The sequence below is a fragment of the Thunnus maccoyii genome, chromosome 11 (genome assembly GCF_910596095.1).
Source record: "Thunnus maccoyii chromosome 11, fThuMac1.1, whole genome shotgun sequence".
Taxonomy (NCBI): domain Eukaryota; kingdom Metazoa; phylum Chordata; class Actinopteri; order Scombriformes; family Scombridae; genus Thunnus; species Thunnus maccoyii.
In genome coordinates, this window is record NC_056543.1 from 15,260,878 (window position 1) to 15,285,488 (window position 24,611).

The 24,611-nt window shown below is 39.5% G+C and overlaps 3 protein-coding genes and 1 long non-coding RNA gene across 6 annotated transcripts; 3 read left to right on the forward strand and 1 right to left on the reverse strand.

Moving 5' to 3' along the window:
• The first annotated feature begins 3,638 nt into the window (after positions 1-3,638).
• Positions 3,639-5,886, forward strand: LOC121906826 (tubulin alpha chain-like). The gene is made up of 4 exons (XM_042425975.1): positions 3,639-3,730; positions 3,979-4,201; positions 4,633-4,781; positions 4,877-5,886. The coding sequence occupies exons 1-4, from the start codon at positions 3,728-3,730 to the stop codon at positions 5,849-5,851; spliced, it is 1,350 nt and encodes a 449-aa protein (XP_042281909.1). The 5' UTR covers positions 3,639-3,727; the 3' UTR covers positions 5,852-5,886.
• A 1,694-nt stretch (positions 5,887-7,580) lies between these two features.
• LOC121906829 lies at positions 7,581-8,553 on the reverse strand. The gene is made up of 2 exons (XR_006098741.1): positions 8,116-8,553; positions 7,581-7,671 (listed from the first exon to the last, which is right to left on the reverse strand). It is a non-coding gene; the product is annotated as an uncharacterized LOC121906829 (long non-coding RNA).
• A 135-nt stretch (positions 8,554-8,688) lies between these two features.
• LOC121906824 (tubulin alpha chain) lies at positions 8,689-12,015 on the forward strand. The gene is made up of 4 exons (XM_042425973.1): positions 8,689-8,782; positions 10,103-10,325; positions 10,676-10,824; positions 10,912-12,015. The coding sequence occupies exons 1-4, from the start codon at positions 8,780-8,782 to the stop codon at positions 11,887-11,889; spliced, it is 1,353 nt and encodes a 450-aa protein (XP_042281907.1). The 5' UTR covers positions 8,689-8,779; the 3' UTR covers positions 11,890-12,015.
• A 545-nt stretch (positions 12,016-12,560) lies between these two features.
• dnajb2 (DnaJ heat shock protein family (Hsp40) member B2) lies at positions 12,561-24,564 on the forward strand. 3 transcript variants are annotated; one of them, XM_042425978.1, is made up of 11 exons: positions 13,485-13,798; positions 16,091-16,187; positions 16,629-16,738; positions 17,072-17,125; positions 17,533-17,652; positions 17,987-18,061; positions 18,393-18,522; positions 19,347-19,417; positions 19,810-20,109; positions 23,910-23,981; positions 24,158-24,564. In XM_042425978.1, the coding sequence occupies exons 2-10, from the start codon at positions 16,123-16,125 to the stop codon at positions 23,936-23,938; spliced, it is 954 nt and encodes a 317-aa protein (XP_042281912.1). In that variant the 5' UTR covers positions 13,485-13,798; positions 16,091-16,122; the 3' UTR covers positions 23,939-23,981; positions 24,158-24,564. The 3 variants fall into 3 exon arrangements, with proteins under 3 accessions (XP_042281911.1, XP_042281910.1, XP_042281912.1); XM_042425977.1 differs by lacking the exons at positions 13,485-13,798; positions 23,910-23,981 and adding an exon at positions 12,561-12,649; XM_042425976.1 differs by lacking the exon at positions 23,910-23,981 and having other exon boundaries at positions 13,482-13,798.
• The last annotated feature ends 47 nt before the right edge of the window (positions 24,565-24,611 follow it).

A 24,611-nucleotide genomic window follows, 5' to 3' on the forward strand; every position in this document is an offset into this window, starting at 1 on the left:
CTGTCACGCTATATTCCACTGCAAACCACTCCCACCTGTCTCTGACGAGAACGCGCACTGGGAGCGCGCAGGTCACTTCATATTACACGATCCTATTAGAATAGACTCTGATCTTACTGCAGGATGAGGACACTCTTTCTTTCAGAGATGTTTGGTTTATTGATCAGTTGACTCTGATAAAAATGTACATTGTCACGCTAATTTTGTGCCACTAACGCAATATGGTAGATCCAAAGTACAAAATAAAAATAGATATGCACACAGAAAACTCCTACCGAGGCTTCAAAACGGGGAAAAAATGTATGGCAGGAGGCAGCTACTGAGCGAGGCCTGTCCTCTATAGCACTTTAATCCTGAACCTGGGAATCGTGAATGAATGAAATATAGCCTATAGGGATTGACAGGTGCAGTTTAACCAGCTCTTAAGTAGGCTGCGACCAATTACTATACCAGTAAATGTTCAGTACACACAGGCAATGTTGTGTTGCAGTGTTTAAAGGGTATTTTTGCCTGATAAGAAACATTTCCAGACACATCTTTCTATCTCTTTCTCTTTGCCTCCGTATTTCCATTTTATGCCTCTTTCTACTCATACTACACTACAATGTAGAGGGAAATACTGTAGTTTTTACCCCACTACATTTAGTTGACACCCATAGAAGAACCATGACAAACTGAGATCTTGCATAGAAAACACAAACTTATAAAATAGCAGCACCATCTCAACAAAGTATGCTAATACACCTTAATACATCATACTCATGTAAAACTATAGAATAACATTCACAAGGACCATTATTCTGCATTGAGCACTTTTACTGTTGATACTTTAGAGCATTTTTACAATGTAGTATTGCTCATTTTACTTATGGATGTCATCGTAGTCTTGCATTGCCAGATGTAGCTGCGTTTCTTTTTGTGCAATTTAACTTTCTATTGAGGTTTTCCATCTTTAGCAACTAGCTCGTTAACTAGGTTGACCACTTTTATTTGAAAACAACACGAGACCAACAGAAAGGACAGAACGACGCCTAATGGATGTATGAGCTGGATAGAGCTCCTCTGCCCAGCCCTGCAGCAAGTTTTTTCCCAGTGGTCACTCGCGGTATTGCAGCGAAAAATCCCTCTGCGGCCCAAAAAGCATTTTCCCCATTGACCACCATTGGAAAAGAGACGCCTGTAAAACTGTTGACAGGACACCTCCAACTGCAACGAAGGTCAGTAACGACTTTTTCTATTATGATTTTTTGATCCATGGAGGTTTTACATTTGTATAACTTTCCACAAGCCGAGAAAAGCTATTTTAAAATCTGTGACGTCGCCACAATGTAAAGTCTATGGGCCGGGGGGGAACTCACGGGCGGGGTCAGCAGAGAAAACACTACTGCGCACAGTCAGAGGGCCGCATACCGCAAGGGTACGGCTATGGATCACGCCTATGCAGTCAGTTTCTTGTTGGGCGGGACTTTACATCCTGCAAAGCAACCCAGAACACCACATGGAGCCCTACATGCAACTGCATATGCTGGCACTGTAACCTTTTGAAAGCTAGAGGTCGTAGTTGCTACATTATGAGTCACTGAGTGAAAAACATAGTTTGACCAATACATCCATGAGTGTGACAAACTGTCATGTGACATCTTAGAAGAAGTCTATTTTCTCACCACCACAGTCGATCCTGCAAAGTATTTTTGTATTTATGTCACCCTGCTACTGCCCTGCTCTCTTTGTAAACTGGGACTGTTAGTCTCTAATTTGTAATGCAATATACTACTTATCTGCATTGCTTAATAAAGTGCAGATGTTTTGGTGAGTTTTTACCATATATATATATAAATAGTAGGCTAAACATTGTGCAAATTATCTCTCCATCTCCCTTTTTCTCTTTCTCTCTTTCTTGCTAGCACTATTATGACCCATTAAAGACTTAATTGTGGAGCATTAGGGACCTATACTCTCAAACAATTGAAGTGGGTCATAGCTTTATAACTCAGGAAACACCTAGAGTGAGTCAGATGAGGGAAGACAACAGCAAGGCGTGTACTTTCCCAGTGATATCTATCAATGGATAACCTCATAGAATATAAACCAGACCTAAAGATTTGGTATAAAGTGTTCACATTTTCTATGTTTTGTGTAGAGCAGTATAAAAAGTAAATCAACACCTTCTTCTCTACAAGGTAATAAAACACACTGCAAGTATATTAAGCACCAACATGTCACCAAAATGTTTTCATTTAACATTACATGGCTTATAAATAGCATTCACTCCATAGTCCTTGATGAGCTGTTTGTGTTAAAAGTATATGATAGGAACATATATCGTCATAGTTGTCACTGATGAGTCCTGCAGCCTCAGGAGAGACATTAAAATGATTAATGGTGCAGTTGATGTTGCGGTATCACTCCTCCTGGCTCAAAGTTACCCAGGTTTATTTCTAAGATAATGAGAGAGGTTCAGCTTTGTCCTAAATTAGTCTAATTTGCAAATTTGATTTGATTTAACATCCACCTTTTTTGGTGAAAATAACATTCTTTCAAAGAGGAGGGTAGTACAGATTTCCTCAATGTTTTATCACAAATAGATTATATTGAGCCATGAGCAATTCCCACATGTTTCGAACTCTAATATTACAGCAAATGCCTGCTGGTCATGAGAGTGGTTTGTTTTCAATGGTAGAGCTGCGCCTTCGGCCTTTGAGCCATGGCAGTGTATCAACAGTTTACCTTACGCCTGCCAACGGAAACAGGCAGCTACTCTGCTATCCAACTGAAACTCATGTGAAGACGATTATATAACTCTTTTGATATGAACAACTTTCTGGAAATATGAATAGAATGAGAATGGCATTCAGGTAGACTTTAGTAACCATGATTTTAGGCTTTATTTGGCTTATTTATGGACTATTTCCATATTTGATTTTTATGTTTCATATAATGAAACCACACTCGCAGGCAGTTGCTGTTTACAACCATTTAGACACTGCTTGAGGCGATTCACATGTATTCAGTTTCTCTGCTTTCCCAAGGGGTTTAAGAACCAACAGGGAATGAGGAGCAGGTCTCATATATATTGTATTGCTTTAAAAAAGACTGACAGTTCATTTCAAGCTGAGAGTGTGGGAAAGTGCCATGCATGATGTATTTCTTAAATTACACATACATTTTAGTTTTGTTAAAGGTGCCAGGATGATTCAGAACAGCTGTTGAGTGTTTAGGGATGCCAAATTTCCATAAATATACATTTATCTCAGTCTTATCTGATAGTTTTTAGCATGTATTTTGTGTGAGGACAAAAACTAGTCTACTTACAGAAAGCAATCAAATTATGAAAGGGGAAGCAAATGTGTTCAAATTCATATATTTGATCATCAAATACATCTTAATTGAAAGTCTGATGACAATGACATAAATAAGTCAATAATCGTGAAATACATATAAGTTATCTTTCCCTCATCCAAGGTTCTGCTTCCGCTTTCTGAAATATGAGGTGCACACACACACCGGACTCACAGACTCACACAATGAAAAGGGTGGTGACCTCCTTCTGCATTGTGTGTATGTCTGTTGAGCGGATGAGCTTATCATGGTCTCATCAGTAGGTTCTCTGGTTACAGTTCAGATCAAATCACTGTTCACCTTAAGCTGCAGGTATATAAGAGCAGAGTGACACAGCTGCACCACATCTTCTTACTGATACCTGAACATTGGAGAAGAGAGATTAACAATGGTAAGATATGGTTTACTTGAGTGAAACTTGGGTGCATACAACTGTATTTATAAACAATTGTGAGATATACTGCTTTTGGTCAAAAATAGTTTGATTTTAATGTATGACTTATGTGATTCAGATTTTTAATCAGTTTTTTTGTCTACATCAATGACTGACACAATATGACAACTGGTTTTAAAAATTTTGTAGCAGTAATCTAGAGAGTAACCAGATGCCAATTGAATTGTGTTTCTCACTCCCTGCAGCGTGAATGTATCTCTATTCATGTGGGCCAAGCTGGGGCTCAAATTGGCAATGCATGTTGGGAGCTGTACTGCCTGGAACATGGTATCCAGCCAGATGGACAGATGCCTTCTGACAAGACTATTGGGGGAGGAGATGACTCCTTCAGCACCTTCTTCAGTGAGACAGGGGCAGGAAAGCATGTTCCAAGAGCCATTTTTGTCGACCTGGAACCCACTGTCATTGGTCCGTGCCAGTTAAACACCTGATGAAACATTAGACTGAATATTTTCTAAAATGTAATGTATTTTTATTACTAGCAAAGCTATATGTATCTTCAGAGAATATGCTTTGGGATGGATGTTGAATTTTACATCAGTTCAGTTAACATTTATATTTATTCCGATATGAAACTTTGTTGAAGTGTAACCATTACCACAATTTCACATTCAGGTCTCTACAATAAATGCTAAAGTATTTCAAATTCTGAGAATGGCATTATTATCACGCCACATTCCAATCTTTACATTATACAAAATATAAACATTTATGCAGATGATAGTCATCTTTTTATTTCCAGAACAAAGATCTATTGTGTCACTGTGAAAGCAGTGCAATACAAGTCAGTCTAAGGAGACCTCAATCAGTAAATCCAAATTTGTTGTTTTGTTGTCTAGATGAGGTGCGTACAGGAACCTACCGGCAGCTGTTCCACCCTGAGCAGCTGATTACAGGAAAGGAGGATGCTGCCAACAACTATGCCCGTGGACACTACACCATCGGCAAGGAGATCATTGATCTGGTTCTGGACAGGATTCGTAAACTGGTGAGACTTACTTAGTGTATGTTTGTAGTATGTTAAATTTGTTTTTTGCTTGAATAAATGATTAATTGAATATTACTGAACTATTAAATTTTCAGGCTGATCAGTGCACTGGCCTGCAGGGGTTCCTAATCTTCCACTCCTTTGGTGGAGGCACTGGCTCTGGTTTCACCTCCCTACTGATGGAGAGACTCTCTGTTGATTATGGGAAGAAATCAAAGCTTGAATTTGCCATCTACCCAGCCCCTCAGGTTTCCACAGCTGTGGTGGAGCCCTACAACTCCATCCTGACCACCCACACCACCCTGGAGCACTCTGACTGCGCCTTCATGGTGGACAACGAAGCCATCTATGACATCTGCCGCAGAAACCTTGATATCGAAAGGCCAACCTACACCAACCTGAACAGGCTCATCGGCCAGATTGTGTCTTCAATCACAGCTTCACTTCGCTTTGATGGAGCCCTGAATGTTGACCTGACAGAGTTCCAGACCAACTTGGTGCCCTACCCTCGTATCCACTTCCCTCTGGCCACCTATGCCCCGGTCATCTCTGCTGAGAAAGCCTACCATGAGCAACTGTCTGTTGCTGACATCACCAACACCTGTTTTGAGCCAGCTAATCAGATGGTGAAGTGTGATCCTCGTCATGGTAAATACATGGCCTGCTGTCTGCTGTATCGTGGTGATGTGGTGCCCAAAGATGTCAACTCTGCTATTGCTGCCATCAAGACCAAACGCACAATCCAGTTTGTGGACTGGTGCCCCACAGGCTTCAAGGTGGGCATCAACTACCAGCCTCCCACGGTGGTTCCTGGAGGAGACCTGGCCAAGGTGCAGAGGGCTGTGTGCATGCTGAGCAACACCACAGCCATCGCTGAGGCCTGGGCTCGTCTTGACCACAAGTTTGACCTCATGTATGCCAAGAGGGCCTTTGTCCACTGGTATGTCGGGGAGGGAATGGAGGAGGGAGAGTTTGCAGAAGCAAGGGAAGATATGGCTGCCCTGGAAAAGGATTATGAAGAGGTGGGTACTGACAACATGGGGGAGGAGGATGAAGGAGAGGAATACTGACCTGAGTTTAAATCACACACACACACACACACACACACACATGTATATATATATATATATATATATATATATATATATATATATATATATATATATATATATATATATATATATTACTGATTAATATATTCATGATTAGGAGGCACATTTTTGTTTCTTATTTTTTTTGGGAGTAGACAGACAGAAATGTATGAAATATATGATGAAACCAACAAATTATGAATGAGGTCAGAGAATGACACATTTCAATAATCCCTATATTTACTATCAAAACAGACAGAATTGATTTACTTTGTGCCACTGCTCTGCAGTCATGCCTTATAATAAATTGCACATATAGGTGAACTTAAAGTATATGCTGCATACTGTGACACTCATTCACAATACAGATTTAACCCATAATCTTAGGTTAAGATTATGGGCTCAGTTATAGCCCAAAAACATGTTTTACATAAGTAAAATGTACTGTGTTACAGTACTGTGTTAAAACATTGTATTTGCATACAAAGTAAAAAACAAATAACAACAACAAAACTTGTTGTCAAACATATCTTGTTTTGGACCTGAAGAGATATTTCCTTTGTGCAGTATCAGACTCAGAAACTTAGGCCAAACCCTCTCTTTGTGCACCTCCCCCCACTATCCTCTCACATGTGGAATGTAAGTTATGAAAGGGCTCCTATGTCAGTTTCTATATGCCATTCAGCTGTGACTGTGTGAGAGCAGAAGAGCGAGAAAATAACTGACTAACTCACTGACTAGTGTTTGTGTAGTTCATACTCAGACATTGGCCTGCAGCAACAATAGAATCCCAGTTATGTATGAATCACAGCTCTGTGATCATAAGAGAGCTGTTGAAAAGCTGTACAATAGAATAGCAGAAAACTGGCTTCGACATTCGTTGTTTGTTTTAAATCTTCTTCATTTCAGTGGTTGTCAATATGATATTTCTCAGTGTATTCTAAGTTCATTCTACTGTAACACTGCATTATAAAATTGTTATTTGATGTAATTTTTGTCATTTTAAAAGGATAGGTTCCCAGTTTTTCTGTCTTAAAACAATAGTCAGGTCCCCATATGATCATTGAAGCAGGTTTTCATTTCTGTACTCATTTTTCATGTAAATAACAGCCATTAAAATATCCCTTCCAAAAGCACTCTCAATGTAAGTGATGGGGGACAAAGGGCACCGTCCTCGTTCTGTGCAAACATATATTCAAATGTTTATCTTAGGCTAATATTAGTCTTCAGCTGCCCTAATTAGTCAAATCAAGTGGATATCTTCTAAAGTCATTAAAGAGAGCTTTAATGGTCAGTATGAACAACAGGAATGATTAGAACCACCAAAACATCTTTCAATGTTCATATTGGGGCCTGACTTGTTTTGAGACACTTGAAAATTGTGAATCCTTAAACACATTTGTTACTGGTCAGCATTCTCTTTATCATTAAAGCATGTATTTTACATTTGATGATCAAAAATAAAGAACTTTGTAGACTTTTACTCAGCACATCTTTTTTTCCAGTGCCATCATGTGAGGGTGCAGATGAGTGTGTGTGTGCAATTGTTATATTTATATACATTTATATGTTTGCAGTTGGACATTTTGCATGCATACATAACAACTCATTTATGCTTTGCATGTTGTATAGTCTCTCTAGGATTGGTTCACAGGAGTTTGAGCATCACCATGGTACACTGATAAGAAAGTAGAAGGGACAACTGATATTTCCATTTAAGCCATTTATTGCCACCATACACATGTAGAGCAACAGGAGATGAGGCTTGTTGTTTTCTGTATGGTTTTCTGTAAGGTTTTCTGTAAATTATAAAAACAGAGAAATGCAAGAATTACAATATGCAGTTAACCAATATATGACATCACATGATTAGGTATCTCACAAAACAGTGAATATTAGTACTCGATGGGGGTGAGTGGTAGTCCTGCCACTGATAAAATAAGTACTACATTATGGTGAAACATTACATTAAACAATTACTCAGTGAAAAACGCTAAATATTCTAAATTAGGTCATAAGGATTCTAGATATTGCATCTCCTTAATTAAGAACTGCAGAGAATGAATCATGCACACTGCACACTTGCACACAATACTAACAAGCTGTAGGCTCAAGAAAACAGGCAAGGTGACCACTGTAGCCTTTACCAAAATATACTGGTCAGGCATTTGATCACATTCAGTCTACATGAATCTGCATAACCAGTAAACTACAACAATATATGAAGAAAGTAATAAACTCACTTTAGTAACTTACAACTGTAGGTGTGTCTCTGAAACACAGGTACAGAGGGCATTCACATGTGGTTAGTGTTGCCGCCAGCAAGAAGAAAAGAAATGGGCGGGATATATAGAGCAGAACATGATTAGGAGTGAGTGAGCTCAGGTGAGAATGGGTTGTTGTCAGGCTTCTGCAGAGGTTGATGGTGAGCTGATCATTTGAATCAGGTTTGTTGGAGCAGGGAAACATATAAAACATGCAGGGCAGAGGGTTCCCAGGACCAGGAATGAGAAACGTTGAATTAAACTAACTCTAGAACATTGAATAGTGCATCTCTCCAAAAAGTCTCTCTCTCTCTCTCTCTCACACACACACAAAATTAGAAAATAGGGAAAAAGTGGTTAGGATAAATCAAGAGTGTTATTTTTCCATAAGCATTTAAGCTCATACTGAAAGACAAAGCAGATAAATGTAAGGGTGAATGATATGACAGACAGCATTAAGGACTTCCCTCTTTTTTTTTTAAACTGCTGTTTCCTCCCGCCAATGAGCTATGCAGCTGCTTGCTGAGGCTTCCTGCCTGCCCCCCTCCACATCCTTGTCTATATAAACCCTGACTCTCCCTCTCCTCCGCACTTCTGCCTTGTGTCTGAATCCTCAACGTCAGTCGAAGGACAAGCAGACAAAATGGTGAGTAACTGCTCGGCTGATGACGTAGCCTTAAAATTTCCTCTCTCTTTCTCTCAGCCTCCCTTTGTCTCTGTTTCTTAGCATTAGATGGATTACACAGCTAAGCCTTTTTAATGCCTATAAGACCTCTTTTCTGGAGTTGAAGGCAACTGATACAAAAGCAGCTTTATTGTGTTAGGTGGCAGTAGTTGTGAGCTGAATTTCTATTAAACTTTTTAGGGCATGTCTGTTGAGAGTTCAGGAATGTACTGGAATAGTTGCATATGACTGCAGTATTCCTCTCCAAGTCATTTCTGTACTCTTGGACAATCTAGGTCAGATGACAGACACTTTATAAGTTAGACTGCTTTGTCATGTTCATACTTATTTAATATATACAGCTTAGCAAAAAAAACAACAAACATATCCAACTAAAGGAAAAATAAGTAATCAGAATCCTAATAGTGCATTTGTTAAGGAATTACAGTGATCTGGACTAAGGGAGTGATCAGGGTAATCGTGGCAGTGGGGGATGGATAGAAAGAACAGAGAAAAGAGGAGTGGTCTGGGCTAGGCAGTATGAGTTAGTTGGCAGCCATTTTGCAGCTGTTAGGAGTTTTTAGGGAGAGATGTGGAGGGAGAGAGGGAGACAGCCCTGACTGTTACACAGCACTATGCAGCTGGACAGGATGGGGGAGGAGAGAGACGCAGAAGGGGAGGAGATGAGGAAAGGGAGGAGATACAGGATGGAGAAGTGGGGGAAGGTTTTCCCATCTTGTTGAGGCATGGCCTTCCTGTCTGCCCCATACTGCATTAGTTTGTATGTCCCATAAAACTGGTCCTCATAGGCAGCAGGGGAGACTTTAAAAACTGCATTTAGCTGCACTTCCTGTCCAGATATTCTGGATTCCACTGCAGTAAATCCATAGTTCAGCCTATGTTTTAGTCAGGAGACTCTTAAAGCTGCATTAATGCTGATTTGCTCATATGCACTGTGTAGCACTGAGCACTTCAAACAAACTGTTCTGGCATACTTAGCAGTTTCCTTTCTGAATTCAGTGTAGACCCCACACCAAAGGTTGTAAGTATACATGAAGTTCAAAGAACGAACACAGGGGTCCCACACTAACTATTTATGATTAAATACATTAGATGTTCTATGTTGCCCTTTTTCATCAAATAACATAGCAGTTAGTTTAGTCAGGCAATACATCTCTAGAAAATATACAGTAACACTTTGCATTTGGATAGTAAATGTGTGTCTAATTACAGGACTCACATTTGCATACCATATTAGCAGCCACCTTTGACTTTAATCAACCTCTCTCCCCTCTAATTCAGCGTGAGTGTATTTCTATGCACGTCGGCCAAGCCGGAGCCCAGATGGGCAATGCATGCTGGGAGCTGTACTGCCTGGAACATGGTATCCAGCCAGATGGACAGATGCCTTCTGACAAGACTATTGGAGGAGGAGATGACTCCTTCAACACTTTCTTCAGTGAGACAGGGGCAGGAAAGCATGTTCCAAGAGCCATCTTTGTCGACCTGGAACCCACTGTCATCGGTCAGTAGTCCGTAAATAAACAGTGCCCAAAACACACATTTAGGACATTGTGAATATTGTTTTATATCATTAGCATAGAGGTAATAGATTGGCGCATTTTGGACAATTTTCCTCTTCTTGCACACTATTTACCATTTATAATTTACATATCATATGTTTTGATTTTGACTTGTGCAAACAAATACAACTAAAGCCTCAAACTCATGAATCAAGCTGGCACGTCACCACACCTAATTGGTAAAATTAATACTCATATCTCAACTTGCAGCAATATTAGAGTAAATATAACATCTACAACATTCTTCACTCATGGACATCATTTCTTACTCTTGTCTTCAACCGTTTTACAGATGAGGTGCGTACAGGAACCTACCGGCAGCTGTTCCACCCTGAGCAGCTGATTACAGGAAAGGAGGATGCTGCCAACAACTACGCCCGAGGACACTACACCATTGGCAAGGAGATCATTGATCTGGTTCTAGACAGGACTCGTAAACTGGTGAGTTTTGTTTGTTGATTTCATACTTTTAGAGATTTTGCTGGTTGGAGTTGGATTTTAAATAATCAAGGTGAATTTCCCTTTCAGGCTGATCAGTGCACTGGCCTGCAGGGATTCCTCATCTTCCACTCCTTTGGTGGAGGCACTGGCTCTGGTTTCACCTCCCTACTGATGGAGAGACTCTCTGTTGATTATGGGAAGAAATCAAAGCTTGAATTTGCCGTCTACCCAGCCCCTCAGGTTTCCACAGCTGTGGTGGAGCCCTACAACTCCATCCTGACCACCCACACCACCCTGGAGCACTCTGACTGCGCCTTCATGGTGGACAATGAAGCCATCTACGACATCTGCCGCAGAAACCTTGATATCGAAAGGCCAACCTACACCAACCTGAACAGGCTCATTGGCCAGATTGTGTCTTCAATCACAGCTTCACTTCGCTTTGATGGAGCCCTGAATGTTGACCTGACAGAGTTCCAGACCAACTTGGTGCCCTACCCTCGTATCCACTTCCCTCTGGCCACCTATGCCCCGGTCATCTCTGCTGAGAAAGCCTACCATGAGCAACTGTCTGTTGCTGACATCACCAACGCCTGCTTTGAGCCAGCTAATCAGATGGTGAAGTGTGATCCACGTCATGGTAAATACATGGCCTGCTGTCTGCTGTACCGTGGTGATGTGGTGCCCAAAGATGTCAACTCTGCTATTGCAGCCATCAAGACCAAACGCACAATCCAGTTTGTGGACTGGTGCCCCACAGGCTTCAAGGTGGGCATCAACTACCAGCCTCCCACGGTGGTTCCTGGAGGAGACCTGGCCAAGGTGCAGAGGGCTGTGTGCATGCTGAGCAACACCACAGCCATTGCTGAGGCCTGGGCTCGTCTTGACCACAAGTTTGACCTCATGTATGCCAAGAGGGCCTTTGTCCACTGGTATGTCGGAGAGGGAATGGAGGAGGGAGAGTTCTCGGAGGCCAGAGAAGATATGGCTGCCCTGGAGAAGGATTATGAAGAAGTTGGCACTGACAGCATGGGAGAGGAAGATGAAGAAGGAGAGGAATATTGATGAGTCAAACATCATCCAGGCTTTGCCATCACACATTCCAAGAGTTATCATGAACGTAACACATTCCCAACATTCTGATAACCTGTGGTGGTGATGTCAGTATTAATAAAAGTTTTCATCACAACATTTTAAGTGAACCTGTGATTCTTGAACTCTTCCAGCACACTGTAACATGGCTGTTAAGCAAGTATTTTATTGTAGAGTAATTTTCTACAACATTCAAACCTCTTTCTAGCGTAAAATACTAATGAGTCATCGGAGGTGATTACCAGTCTATTGAGCTTTGCATTTAACTTTTATAAATGTGACAGATTTTACTTGGCTTTCTGAGACAATTGGTAATGAATTATCACTGTAGTGTGACTTACAAAGATAAGAAAATACTTGGGCAAAATAATATCAATATTATAAATCAGTACAGTACAAACATATGTAATACTACATTTTATTTTGCTATTCATGGAGGGGATTTTCCTATAGTTACAATGTTTTGCAGGATTTCAGGTTTCAGCTTGCAGCTTATTCATTTATGAAGGAAATTCCTGTTCCTCTGCCTCTGCCAATTTCCTGCGATGTTTGTGCCATGTCGCAGACTGTAGATATAAAAATATAGTGGGTTGGGCTGGACTTCCTGCAGTGGCTTCCCTCGGCCACTAGATGGGAGCAACGGACACCGAGTTAAGTTGTAAGAGTTGCTCAGTCATAATCATTGACCAGCGTTTGTCATACCGCTCGATGAAGATGGACCGACTATTACACGGTGAGCTCATCATATAAACCTGACTACTAACTCCAATAATGACGATCTAATCAAACTTTCTGATTATTTTCAGTTAGGTACACTTCTCTGGTCTACCAGGAACTTTCTCGATGAATTGTTGGACTCTTAGGCTTTATGATACAATAAAGTGGAATCATAATGGTAAATCATTGCTGGTGCAAGAAACATGCAGATCATTTACACAAATAAGAATACTAAATTTCAAGTACAAATCTTGTATTTCAAATCGCACTTAAAAGTACATAAGTATTAGTAATATGTACTTTAAGAAAGCCTATATGCAATGTCCCCTGTCTGAATTATATATTATAAAAATAAATGTGTAAAGAGCCTTCTCATGTCGTAGCCCTTCAAGGTGGAGCCAATGGGCCTATTGTTGGGTACCTCGATGTGAAGTCATAGGCTACTGAATTTGAAAGAAGGCCACGTTTTGTATACAGTTTTTATATGCAAAGTAAAGCTATAGCAGAGCACAGTGGAGCAAAAAGTGCAGCATTCCCCTTTGACATGTAGCAGAATAGAATAGCCTATGAAAGAAGAGGCTACTTATGAATGTAAGTATTTCCACGGTTTCATGCAACCTTAATGCGGTTAGTAGGCTTATCTGAATAGAAATTATTTAGTAGTATGTTGGCTACAAATGTAATAATTTGGTTTATATATCTACCTGAATAGTTGGCCATATGTAGACATCCGTGACTACCATCATAAATTACTGGTGTAGCTAATGATTATGCCTCATTATCAGAGAGCAACAGGCAGACGCCGATGCAGGGCGGGTCTACTGACGTCTCTAAAAGCTGGCATGTTCTAGACGCTCTATTTTTTCTCTCAGCTGATGGTGACGTAGCTGTGTGCGGCTTTAGACCAGCAGCACACAGTCAGGACAAACAGGGCCGTTAGTTTTCCCCGTGGGGAGCGTAGAGTAGACCGCAGAGGCATAACGGTACTCTGCAGTGAGATTGTGTTGTTAGAGAGTGTCTGTGTCGGGGCGGCGGAGCGGAGGAGGCTGTCCGCGGGGCTGTCGCAAAGAGACGGGAAGCGCATTCCAGAAGAACCGCTGTTATTGTTGCAACAGAACCGGCGGACAGACGGTTAAATTGCTCACTGATCAGACAAGAGGCTCAGGTAGGTCCAGCTTAGGCCACTCAAGTTGTGACTATCCTACAGGCAATAGACCGTGTTTTAGCCACTGCAGTTTGTTATTATAGATGTCTAACTTTACCATATTAGGAAATATTTGTCATCAAAACTCAAAATAATGTTAATTTTTTACCCTTGGAAAGTTCTTGAATACAGACAGTACGCGTGTGTGCCTTCAAGCTACATCTGCCAGTGTGTGTAAGTTTGTGTGGGCCCACTGTCATGTCAGCAGCAGTTGTGTCGGATGGCGCTAGAAATAACATTGTAATAATACAACTGTGAGCGCATTGCTGTTCCCGGGGGTGGGGGGTGGGGGTGGGGGGGCATATAAAGTTAAGTTTAGTTATTTTACTTCAGTTTGGAAATCCCCCCCAGCCCTGAAACTGTTACTGTCCACTAATGAGATTGGCATGCTGACTGTGGCTATAATGGAGCTACTGAGTTCTTTTAATTTCAAGGGCAAAATTACTCACCAGAGATGATTCCACTTGTAATTATTTTTGCTGAAAACCCATATAGACATTAAGAATATGATTATAGATCATGTAGCAATGCAGTACAAAAAAAATTGAATCAGGATTCAGTGAAATTGATCTTTTCAGCTGTATTTATAAAAAAAAAAGTTTGTAAGATAACAGGAAGTTTTCAGTTATCAAGATCAGAGATATTATAGAAATTATAATCACTAATTCAACTGCTGTGATTATGAATTGAAGGAATGTCATGCTGACCATTATATAAACTCATCTAATTAAGTTTAAGGAACATTATCTTATTATCTGAGTACTGTTATGAGCCTCTTCATGCATGTATCTCAGATGAGTCGCTGATCTTTTCATAGATAAAAGTGAAAGTGTTATCTATAATGGTTCATCCACTACCTCCACACTGAAGTTATGGCCATAGTTTTGACACTCAAATTAAGGTATTAATTATAGTCTAAATAAACATGGCAATTAATATTACGTGATTTTGTACTGATTGTATGTGAGATGAGTCATTCTGACAAAGCTTTAAAACTCCTTTACTTCTGAGAGAATGCAGCTTTAACAAGCGGCTTTTCTCAGTACCAAACAGATGATGACTGAGCTTAATTTGCTGAGTTTAATGAGATCAAGATTACCTAACTTCTTCCCCTCCTTATTTCTCCTCATTCTTGTTGTTTCTCCTTTGCTCCCTCTTTGCTCTCTCTGCTTTCTCTCCTCCTCATTCCTTTCCATGCATTTGTCCTCCCTCCCACATCAAAACAAAGTACAATCTCAGTGGTAATTCACTTAATTCTTCCTGGTCTTTTATATTTTGAAGTCAAAATAACCCAAATTGTCTTACTACTTGGAAAATGTCCACTAAAAATGCAAAAATATTTTGACGGAGCTTTACAACTGGCAAAAGATGGAACAAAAAAAAGATGACACAGATGTCAAATATGCAGCACATTAATTAAAGAGGAGTCTACCTCTAAAGGCCCTGCACTCCCACCACACACGTTTTCAATTTTTATGGCTGATTAGCTCTCAGCTCAGGTTAAAGTTGGGCATAACTATGCTGGGAATAGAGTGTTTTCACTGCAGACATTTTGACTTGTCAAAGCAGGAAAAGCACATGTGTAAATAATAACAATTACGATGGCTCCATTGCATTAATTATCCCAGTTAACCATGTCAGTGAGTGAACACTCACAATACCACGACACTGAAAGCAAAGCAGACAAATGGAATGCAGCCATCATTAATGTCATTAAATTCACCAGGTCTTGTCCGCCGCTTTGACAAGTGTGCCGTGAAAAAGGTCTACTACATGATGTCATTAAACAACATGTACTAATAAGGATTTTCACGGAAGACAAGTAGGAAAAACACAGGTGTATGTAAGAATAAAATGAATGTTGGCTGGATTCCACTTAGCTGCTTCAGTTTCATGGTCCTGGTATTGTGCATGTCGGCTCACTTACATACTGTCATGGCTAACTGGGAACATGGAATAGAAATGAACAAAACTAAATGGAAAATGAGAGAGATGTCAGTCAAGTTTAGTCTGCACACACTCTGAGAAAAGCACCTGCATTGCTGAACCATGAGTTTGTAGAGCCTGCTGTGTCTGACCAAATTGTTGACCACTTGTCTGCAAATTAACTAAATAATGTGCATAGAGCTGTTTCTTATCCTTTTTTGGATTCTGGGGAATATCATGGATGCCAAGGTTTTCTAAACTTTTTGTTATCAGGGTCAAAGTTAAGTATATTACTCAAAATAAAATTCTGTTGTATTTTCCTTTCAGGAGTGGTGTAGTGAGGGGTGACAGAAGGAGACATGGTGGATTACTATAACATCCTGGGAGTATCCAAAACAGCCTCTCAGGATGACATCAAGAAGGCGTGAGTATCCCGGACTCCTGATAAATGTCAGGGCTCTTAACACAAAGTCATAAACTTTAAAGCAATATTCCAGTAAAGTAGAAAATACAGATTTTGAAAATCGATTTGTAGTGTTTGAACTTATTACTGTAAACTGCAAGATCATTTGAGCAGTTTCTCATTTTTATGTGTCTGGATTTGATGATTTGATTTCAAAAAACATTCTTCTCAGTGAGAACATATACTGTACAAGTATTTACATTAAATGACAAAACACCAAAATACACTGCCTCATTATGCAGTGTGACTAAAGAGGTTTGAGAATTACTATGTAAAATTCAGAATTCCTAATAATATGGAGTGCTTTTTCTTCCATGGCTCTGCATAGTGCTCAGTATAAGTGCATGTCTTTTTATGTGATTGGTTGTGTGTGTGTCTCTTTGTTTGTGGCTGTGTCTTCAGGTACAGGAAACTGGCCCTGAAATGGCATCCAGACAAAAATCCAGACAACAAGGAGGAAGCAGAAAAAAAGTTCAAAGAACTGGCTGAGGCCTATGAAGTCCTGTCTGACAGTAAGTCACGACAGTGTGCATGTTGATATACATATGTATAGTATATCCGTGTGTGTGTGTGTGTGTGTCTGTGAGACGACTGGGTGTTGACATGTGACTGTGGTGCTGATCTGTATTGATGCTGTAAGTCATGACTCTGAATCTCTGTGATGATGTCAAGCTTTTCAGAGAGGAACTTCAGTTACAGAATCCTTAAATGGATACACAATAGTTAAATTCTTTATCTAAGTTAATATGAATGTGTTGGGTGTGTGTATAAGAAGAAGTAGAGACATAATGATGCTTATGGATTTTAATGCCATTGTTGAATTGTACTTTGATTCTCCTCTACAGAGAGTAAACGTGACGAGTACGACAGATTTGGAAATGACAGAATGAGACACAGAGGTAAATAAAAAGGGTTTCCTGCAGTGCTTTTGAAATTCTGCGTCCATAATGGTTTGGAAAATTGTCCAGGACGTATGAATGGTGGTGACCTCTAACAGCTAAATTTTCCTTCTCTTTCCCTTCTTTCTGGTTTTTAACTCCTCCTTTCTTTGGCCATGATTATTCTTTTCACCCATACTGGACATATTTTCCCCTCTCCTCTCTTCTCCTCTCATTTCTCCTTTCCTTTTTACCCCCTTTACTCTCTCTGCTTCCTCTCCTTTCCTCATTCCCTTCCACACATTTCTGCTCTCTCCCACTTCCCTGCACCCTCTCATTCACACTCACTCTGTATGTTTTCCTTCCGTCACACTTTTTCCTTATTGTTTAATCTGACCCCTCTGATCCCAACCACTTCATTTTTCCAGGTTCCAGCTCCAGCCCAGACTTTTCTTCAGATTTCCCAGGTTTCACCTTCACATTCCGCAACCCAGATGAGGTGTTCAGAGAGTTCTTCGGTGGCCAGGATCCCTTTGCTAGCTTCTTTGGTAAGTCTTATTTGGCGTTTACATTGGGTTGGTTTAATACTCTATATGGCAAAAATTAATACTATATATCAAAATAATTGCTCTTACATTCAGCCAGTTACAGTAAATTAGACCATTTTAATTTAAGATGGGTCCCCTCTGGACAGCTGTTGACTTTGGGAGTCCAGTAATCCTACTTTAAAAATGATAGGAAATTTGCATTTTTCTGTCCATTCACTTGTAGAGAAATAAATTTAAAACACTAATATTGTTAGTAAATAAAAAACACATCTTACCTAACAGTAGCAGCAGGAAGGATTTAGTCTTAAAGTATTTATCTCTCTCTCTCATTCAGATGACTTCTCATCATTTGGAGGCTCGTCCTCTCGTCTCGGCCCCAGTCGCTTCTTCTCTTTCCCTTCAGCAGGAGGTAAACGGTCACATACTGTATTAAGAATGTTGCATGTAGATTACAATATCTTGTAGCTGTGTAATTTGACATCATAGAATATCATATTTTGGGCACAATGTTAAAAGCAGTGGCCCAAGAAAAACTGCTTTATATTTGCATCTGTTCCATTTTTGTAATTCTGGAAAGGAGAAAGGGAACTGTGTTTAAATATTTGTCTGACTGTTCACTACATCTGAACCTTATTTTTGTTGTAGAGAGAAAGTGATGTTATTTTTACAGAGTAATGATACATCAAAATGACTCTCTTCTTCTTATCTCCTCTTCTCTCTGATCATCTGTCCTTCTTTAGCTGACTTTACCTCCTTTTCTTCCCTGGGTGGTCTGCATGGGATGGACAGCATGGGAGGAGGGATGGGCAACTTCAAATCGGTTTCTACCTCCACTCGCATTGTAAATGGCAAACGCACCACCACTAAGAAGTATGTAATGTCTTTCCCAACCTGGGATATAAAGTATTTAATGCAGAAAAGTTAAAACATTCACAGAAAAGTATCTGAAACCTGACACTTTTGTACAGTTTTATTTCCCAATACTCACTCATTCAGAATTATCTTGATGTGACAAACCTCACTCCCACTAATAAACAGTGGTTTGCAGCTCCACATGGTAATGCAGTCGCTGATTTGGTATTTAGTATTTTTACATTTTTAAAAAACATCTTTCTCAGGGTGTGATTCATTTTGCATACAAATATTATATAACTACAAACATGAGAGTTACGCAGTGTGGCAAACACATTTTTATGTCACTATGTTTTGAATTTTATTTCAGTGCAACTGGGTATTTCAGTATTTTTTCTTATTGAAGGTCATATTTTGCTGCCTATAAATTCTGTTCTTATTGACTACAAAGAATGGGTATAGATCTATTATTCTAGTCCTCACAATGTCAGTACTACTTGTCTGACATTGTCTACATTGGTAATAGTGCTGTTATTATTGTAAAAGTTCCGTGAAAGAGGACCCACTCCCTATGTGGATATAAAGGGTAACAAAAAGGTTACAGGTAACAAAAACACAACAAGTCTTATTTTCAGTTGATTATACACTAATTAAACATACTTATGAATATTATATTCCATTTTTGCCAAGTCTGTTCCATTAGATGCCACTAAATTCTACACACTGCACCTTTAAGTTCTTATATACGGTGACTTTTTGAAAGTGAGTCACAGACACAAACACAAAAAAATGATGGAGGCATTTAATACTGCCATTTATCTGTGTATTTGTTTTGCTTACAGGATAAAGGAGAACGGGCAGGAAAGAACAGAGATTGAGGAGGATGGGGTGTTAAAGAGAATCCTAATTAATGGTAAGATCACATACTGTACAATGAATAGTGTGGTTGAAAAGTTTAACAGCAAATGATTTTGTACTGTATGTGATTTTTGTGAAAATTTCAACCTTGCTTTATGCCTATGTAAAAGAAGCTCTCAGTCAAACAGCAAAATCCAACAAATTCACCTAAACTGGTTGACAAAACTAATACTGCATGCAAATATGGAGCAAGAGAGTTACATTTGCATTTGCAAGTCTAGTATTTTTTAACTTGGGTATTTAGAATAGAACAAGTTCTAGATATTGTTGTTAGAGTTAAAATTGTATGGTGACAAGCCTATAGTATGTCAAACACTCTTCTGCATGTGTGTGCAGATGGTAATTCATGTTGCTTTTGCACATACATAAGTGTTATGTTGTTCTCAGGTGTGGAGGATGAAATGGCACTTGCGCTGGAGCTGAGCCGACGAGAGGGACTGCCCCATCCATCACCTCAGAAGCCACAAAGCCCAAACAAATCATCTGTTGAGCCCGACAGATCCCGTCCCAGCCCTTATTCTGCAGGCACATATCGGTCATTTAGCTCCGCTCCCTTCTACAACTACGGAGGGGTTAGTGGAAGCAGTGAGGATGATGAGGAAGATGAAGAACTGCAGATGGCTTTGGCATGCAGCCTGTCAGAAATGGAAGCCCAGCAGAGAGCAGCTGTTACCGACTTCATATCAGGTGCTGGGGGTGGGGTCAGAGTCAAGATTAATAAAACTACTACCCATAAAGGAGTCAAGGTTGTTAAGACAAAAAATTCAAATGCAGATGGTAGCGAAACGGTTGTTGAAGAGGAGAAAGAGGAGAAAAAGGAGAAAGAGAAAGAATGGCAGTCTAAAATGGGCTCAGGGCCTGGAAACAGGTGGGGAAAAGAGGGAGAGGGAACCAGGGAACCATGCTTGTCTCCTGAGTCACCCACAACTGCCAATACTACACCACTAAGCCAGAGCAGTGAAGCAGAGTCTGAACCTGCCATAAAAAGTAGTGGAGGCAGTGGGAAGAAGAAAAAGAAGTGCGGGTGCATTGTGTGCTAATGCAGCTTGTGTGCGGGGGTTTATTTGGGTTGCCTTATTTTTTATACTTACCTCAGCGATCTGCCTACAGCAAGGCTCTAATGTAATGTGATTGCCAGACTCTTATTTTGAGGCAGTGCCTCAACTGATCACAAGGCTTTTGTGTAGATTTAACACATCTAAAATGGACAGTGAGTCAGCTTGAAGTTTTGTGGTTTCTTGCTGCTTTTCTTTGTCAAAAGCCAACCCAGACATTTCCACATATTCTACCCATAAAGCCAAACATTAACAATGTTTTGTTTTTGTGCATGCAAAGAAATACAGAGGATCGTTTCTGAATGTACATGAATTTGCCAAATATTTACGTAGACAGAAAGGAGTGGGATTAAGAGGGATTTAGATGTGGCCGAAGTGATTTTAATCCCAGTAAGGGGAGAGTGATTTCCTGCTCTCAAATGTGTGTGTGTGTCTGTGTGTGTGTGCTCATGCATGCGTGGTTTTCTGTGTGCGTCTTTGTGTGTTTGGGTCAGTTGGGACCGTGCCAGAGAATTTTCTCATTCACTCTCTCTGGCAAAAGGAATGTATCAGAACTGTGTCACACTCATCCTGGCCTCAAACAATAGATCCAAAGTAGACCACAGAACTTTCTCTAGTAAACTCAAACTAGTTTGATTTGAAAAAATAGTGTTTACTCATCAACTGATAGTGATTTCTCGAATATGTATTTGAGAACACTGTACTTTGCAAATGCAAATACGGTACTTTGTTAATACATACAAGCTCACATGACAGAATTGTAGCCTGGCTTTTACACTGTTGTAAAGTTGGAACAGTCAGGCTGCTAGTGAGACTAAATATATTAATTTGAATGTCTTTATGAGAAAAAAATCCTTGATCCAAACTACTGTAGTTTAATTAAAGGTAATCAGATTTAAGATTAAGTTTTTTTGGGAAAGCACTTGAAGCTGGAATTAAATATTTTGTACAAACCAATGTGCACAGCATTATGATTGAATGTAAATCCCAGTTGCGTGTAACATGATATAAATGTTTTATATTTTTATCCTTTTGGTGCCTTCGCATGTCTGAACTACGTAACTACGTGTTTACATGCTTACATCACTGCAAAAGTGCCAAGTCGGAAAAAGAAAACATGAATTACAAAGAAAATGTATTTTAGTCAATGATAGGAAGCTTTGGCCTATGTTTCCTCCTTAAGACGGAATTGACAAAATTTACATTTTGTGATAGTGAGTGTTGTCAAGTATTTACTCAGGTCTGAGGTGAGAGTGATCATCATGATGGTTGTGTGTGAGTAAAATGATGGCCTTTCATCCCCCAAATAATGCTAGTTTAATTTCCTCTGGACTGGTTTGAAAAGTCAGGGTAGGGGAGATATTGTTGTATCAGCATGTGTTGATAAAGTGCCCTTGATCAAAATATTAAAACCCCACCTGCTTCAGTGAAGCTGCCAGTGTGTGCAAAACAATGTAGACTGTTGTACTGCAGGGCAACTCAAACATCCCTGCGCTGATTCCCTCCAGGCTACTAGTTAGGATAGGTACTGCCAAAATGAAGGACATATCTATAAGATAGAGAGTTGACTGTGTTTTGGTTTTGACTTGTGATGTTATGTTTTTACAGTTTACAGTCATTCAGTTATCCATGTCAGCTACTGCTGAGATGGGTTTTGTATTTTACTAAAATCGCAGCATTTTATTTGTTTGCCAGTATGTCCCCATCTTTGCACTGGAGCATACTGGAAAAAAAAACAAAACTGCTGAGCATAAGAGCTGTACGTGTGTTATGTGGGCAGAGGGAGAGAGGTGAGATATTGAGTGTTTAATTTTAGGGTTACCATGGTACTAATGAAGCCCAAACTTGCCTGGTTCCAGACCTCTGAGTCACAGCCTTCATTTCCAATTTTTTCAGCAATGTGAACAATGAAGTGAGAACACAAAGACAATTCAGTCTGAATGTCCGGCTAACTCTAGCTGATAGCTACACATGCACACATTCGTAGTGGAACACTAATAATTGTCTGAATGGAGTACTGTTTTAAATGTTATGAAAGTAACAGAAACGTCTGTTGGTGCCAAATCACAACGGTGTTAAAAATAATTACTACAAGTAACATGTTAAAACATTTTTTTTTTTACTACTGTTCAAAGACGTGCCTGTCTTAATAAGTGTCTGATTACAGGCAGTGTCCCTTTTCCTGTCCTGCTTTTACAAAGCTCATTGAGCACAATTTGGTTGTCATATATTTTTCATGAGTGCTTTTTATAATTTATACTGTATGAATTTTGCTTTCACTCTTAAAGGATAACAATCGTCCCTGATAGAATTGCAGGCTCGGCTGTGAAAACATACTGGCATTTCAAACAAATTGAAATTACTTAAATTTTGCTCTGTTTACTTGAGTTGTTTATCATTTCTCCTCTCCAAACTGTTATTTGCTGAGTGTGGATGGGGAACGAGACAGAGAGAGAAAGAAAGAGGCGGATGGTTCCACACATACAGTTAATATATATATATATATATATATCGACCTGTATTATTTGTACTACATTGAACTCCCCTGTGTTTTTGTTCTTTTTATTACAGATTGTTAAAAAGGGAAATAACTAATAAAGATTGAGCCAAAAGAGGAGTTTGAATATTTGATTTTTTTTTTAAATGTGGCAGTAACTGCTATGCATTTTTACACCAATTTTCACAAATTTCTTGTTAAACTACTACTATAATTGAATTGATTTAATTGATCATTTAATTTATTTGATTTGATTTCATTCATTCAAACCAGTGTGTCCCCATTTACATGCACAGGTCCTGTCAATATGGACCATTTATACTAAAACTGGCCATGTGTGTAGCAATGAATGTTGTTAATACAAGCATGTTTGTTCCTGATTTGTTCATCTCTCTGCTCATCTCTGCCTCTGGATCCTTTCCTCTTGCAAATAATGTAATCTGCTAAACCTTTTGGGTGAGAATGTTTCATCTGTTTTCAATGCAAACTAACTTGTTTCAAGAATTGTATTGTATTGAGAACCATTATCTTGATAAGAAATACAACACTGTCATCGTTTCTAAATAACTCTTGCAGATTTCTAATTTAGGCAGACTGCTTGGCTAGGATATTACTGTTTGCATGAATCACAAATTTAAAATAGTAACAGAATATTACTTCATCTCACAGGTTGTTATCTAACACTCTTCTGCTTAAAGTTTCGTTTTGTTCATCAGCTGATGACGTGCTGGTACCAGCTTATAATGCCTGCCTTGCATTGTTATGTTATTTGCTGTTTGTTGGCTGACATATCAAAGAAATAAAACATTTTTCAAAATTTGTAATGTGACAACTTCACATGTAAGAGGCGTTTGGTCTCTACATGTGGTACCACATTATGGACACTTAAGTTGGAATTTTTGGTTTTGTCTTACACCTCCTGCTTCCTGTTTCAGACTCAGACTTCGAGGCCTTCACAAGCTAACCTGATTGGCTCATGCTGCTCTGTGCCCTAGCCCTACCATGAGGTAAAGAACCAGTGTGAACCCGCAGCACCCAGAAAGTTGTTCAGTCATTCCTTCCCCTGCCTTCAAGCGCCATGTAGCTCAGATGATGCTCTAAGTCCCATCTTTTTTTAGAAATCACCTTGATACCTGTTTTAATTACTGAAGTGTAACATGTCCTTGTGCGTCTATTCTTACAGGTCAAAGGTCAATTCCCCATGATGCACTTGTCTCTCACTGCCCACCATGGCTTCTACCTGCTGAATGACACTTAAAAAAAAAAGATTCAAATGTGTATTTTATATGTATGTGTGTGAATGAGTGTACATAACTCCTTCTGGAGCGAAAGACTGGAAACTTTGTATTTTGAAACTCGAGAAAATAGCTCTAATCATCTCTGCATTAAAAAAACATGATGTTTCTGCTGAATTTTAACTAATTTTGTTTTGTGAAACCAGTTACATTATCAGAAAACATTGTACGCAGGGTAGAAAATGACCATGCTGAGAGAATAATTATCCCTGCAAATGGAAACTGAAATGGAAAAACATTAAAATCTTATGAATCATGTATAAAGCAGGGAAAATAAAGCACTTCCTGCTGACTACTCTGTATCGGTCCGTGGCAGTCTATCTTGTGGAAAGGGAACTTCAC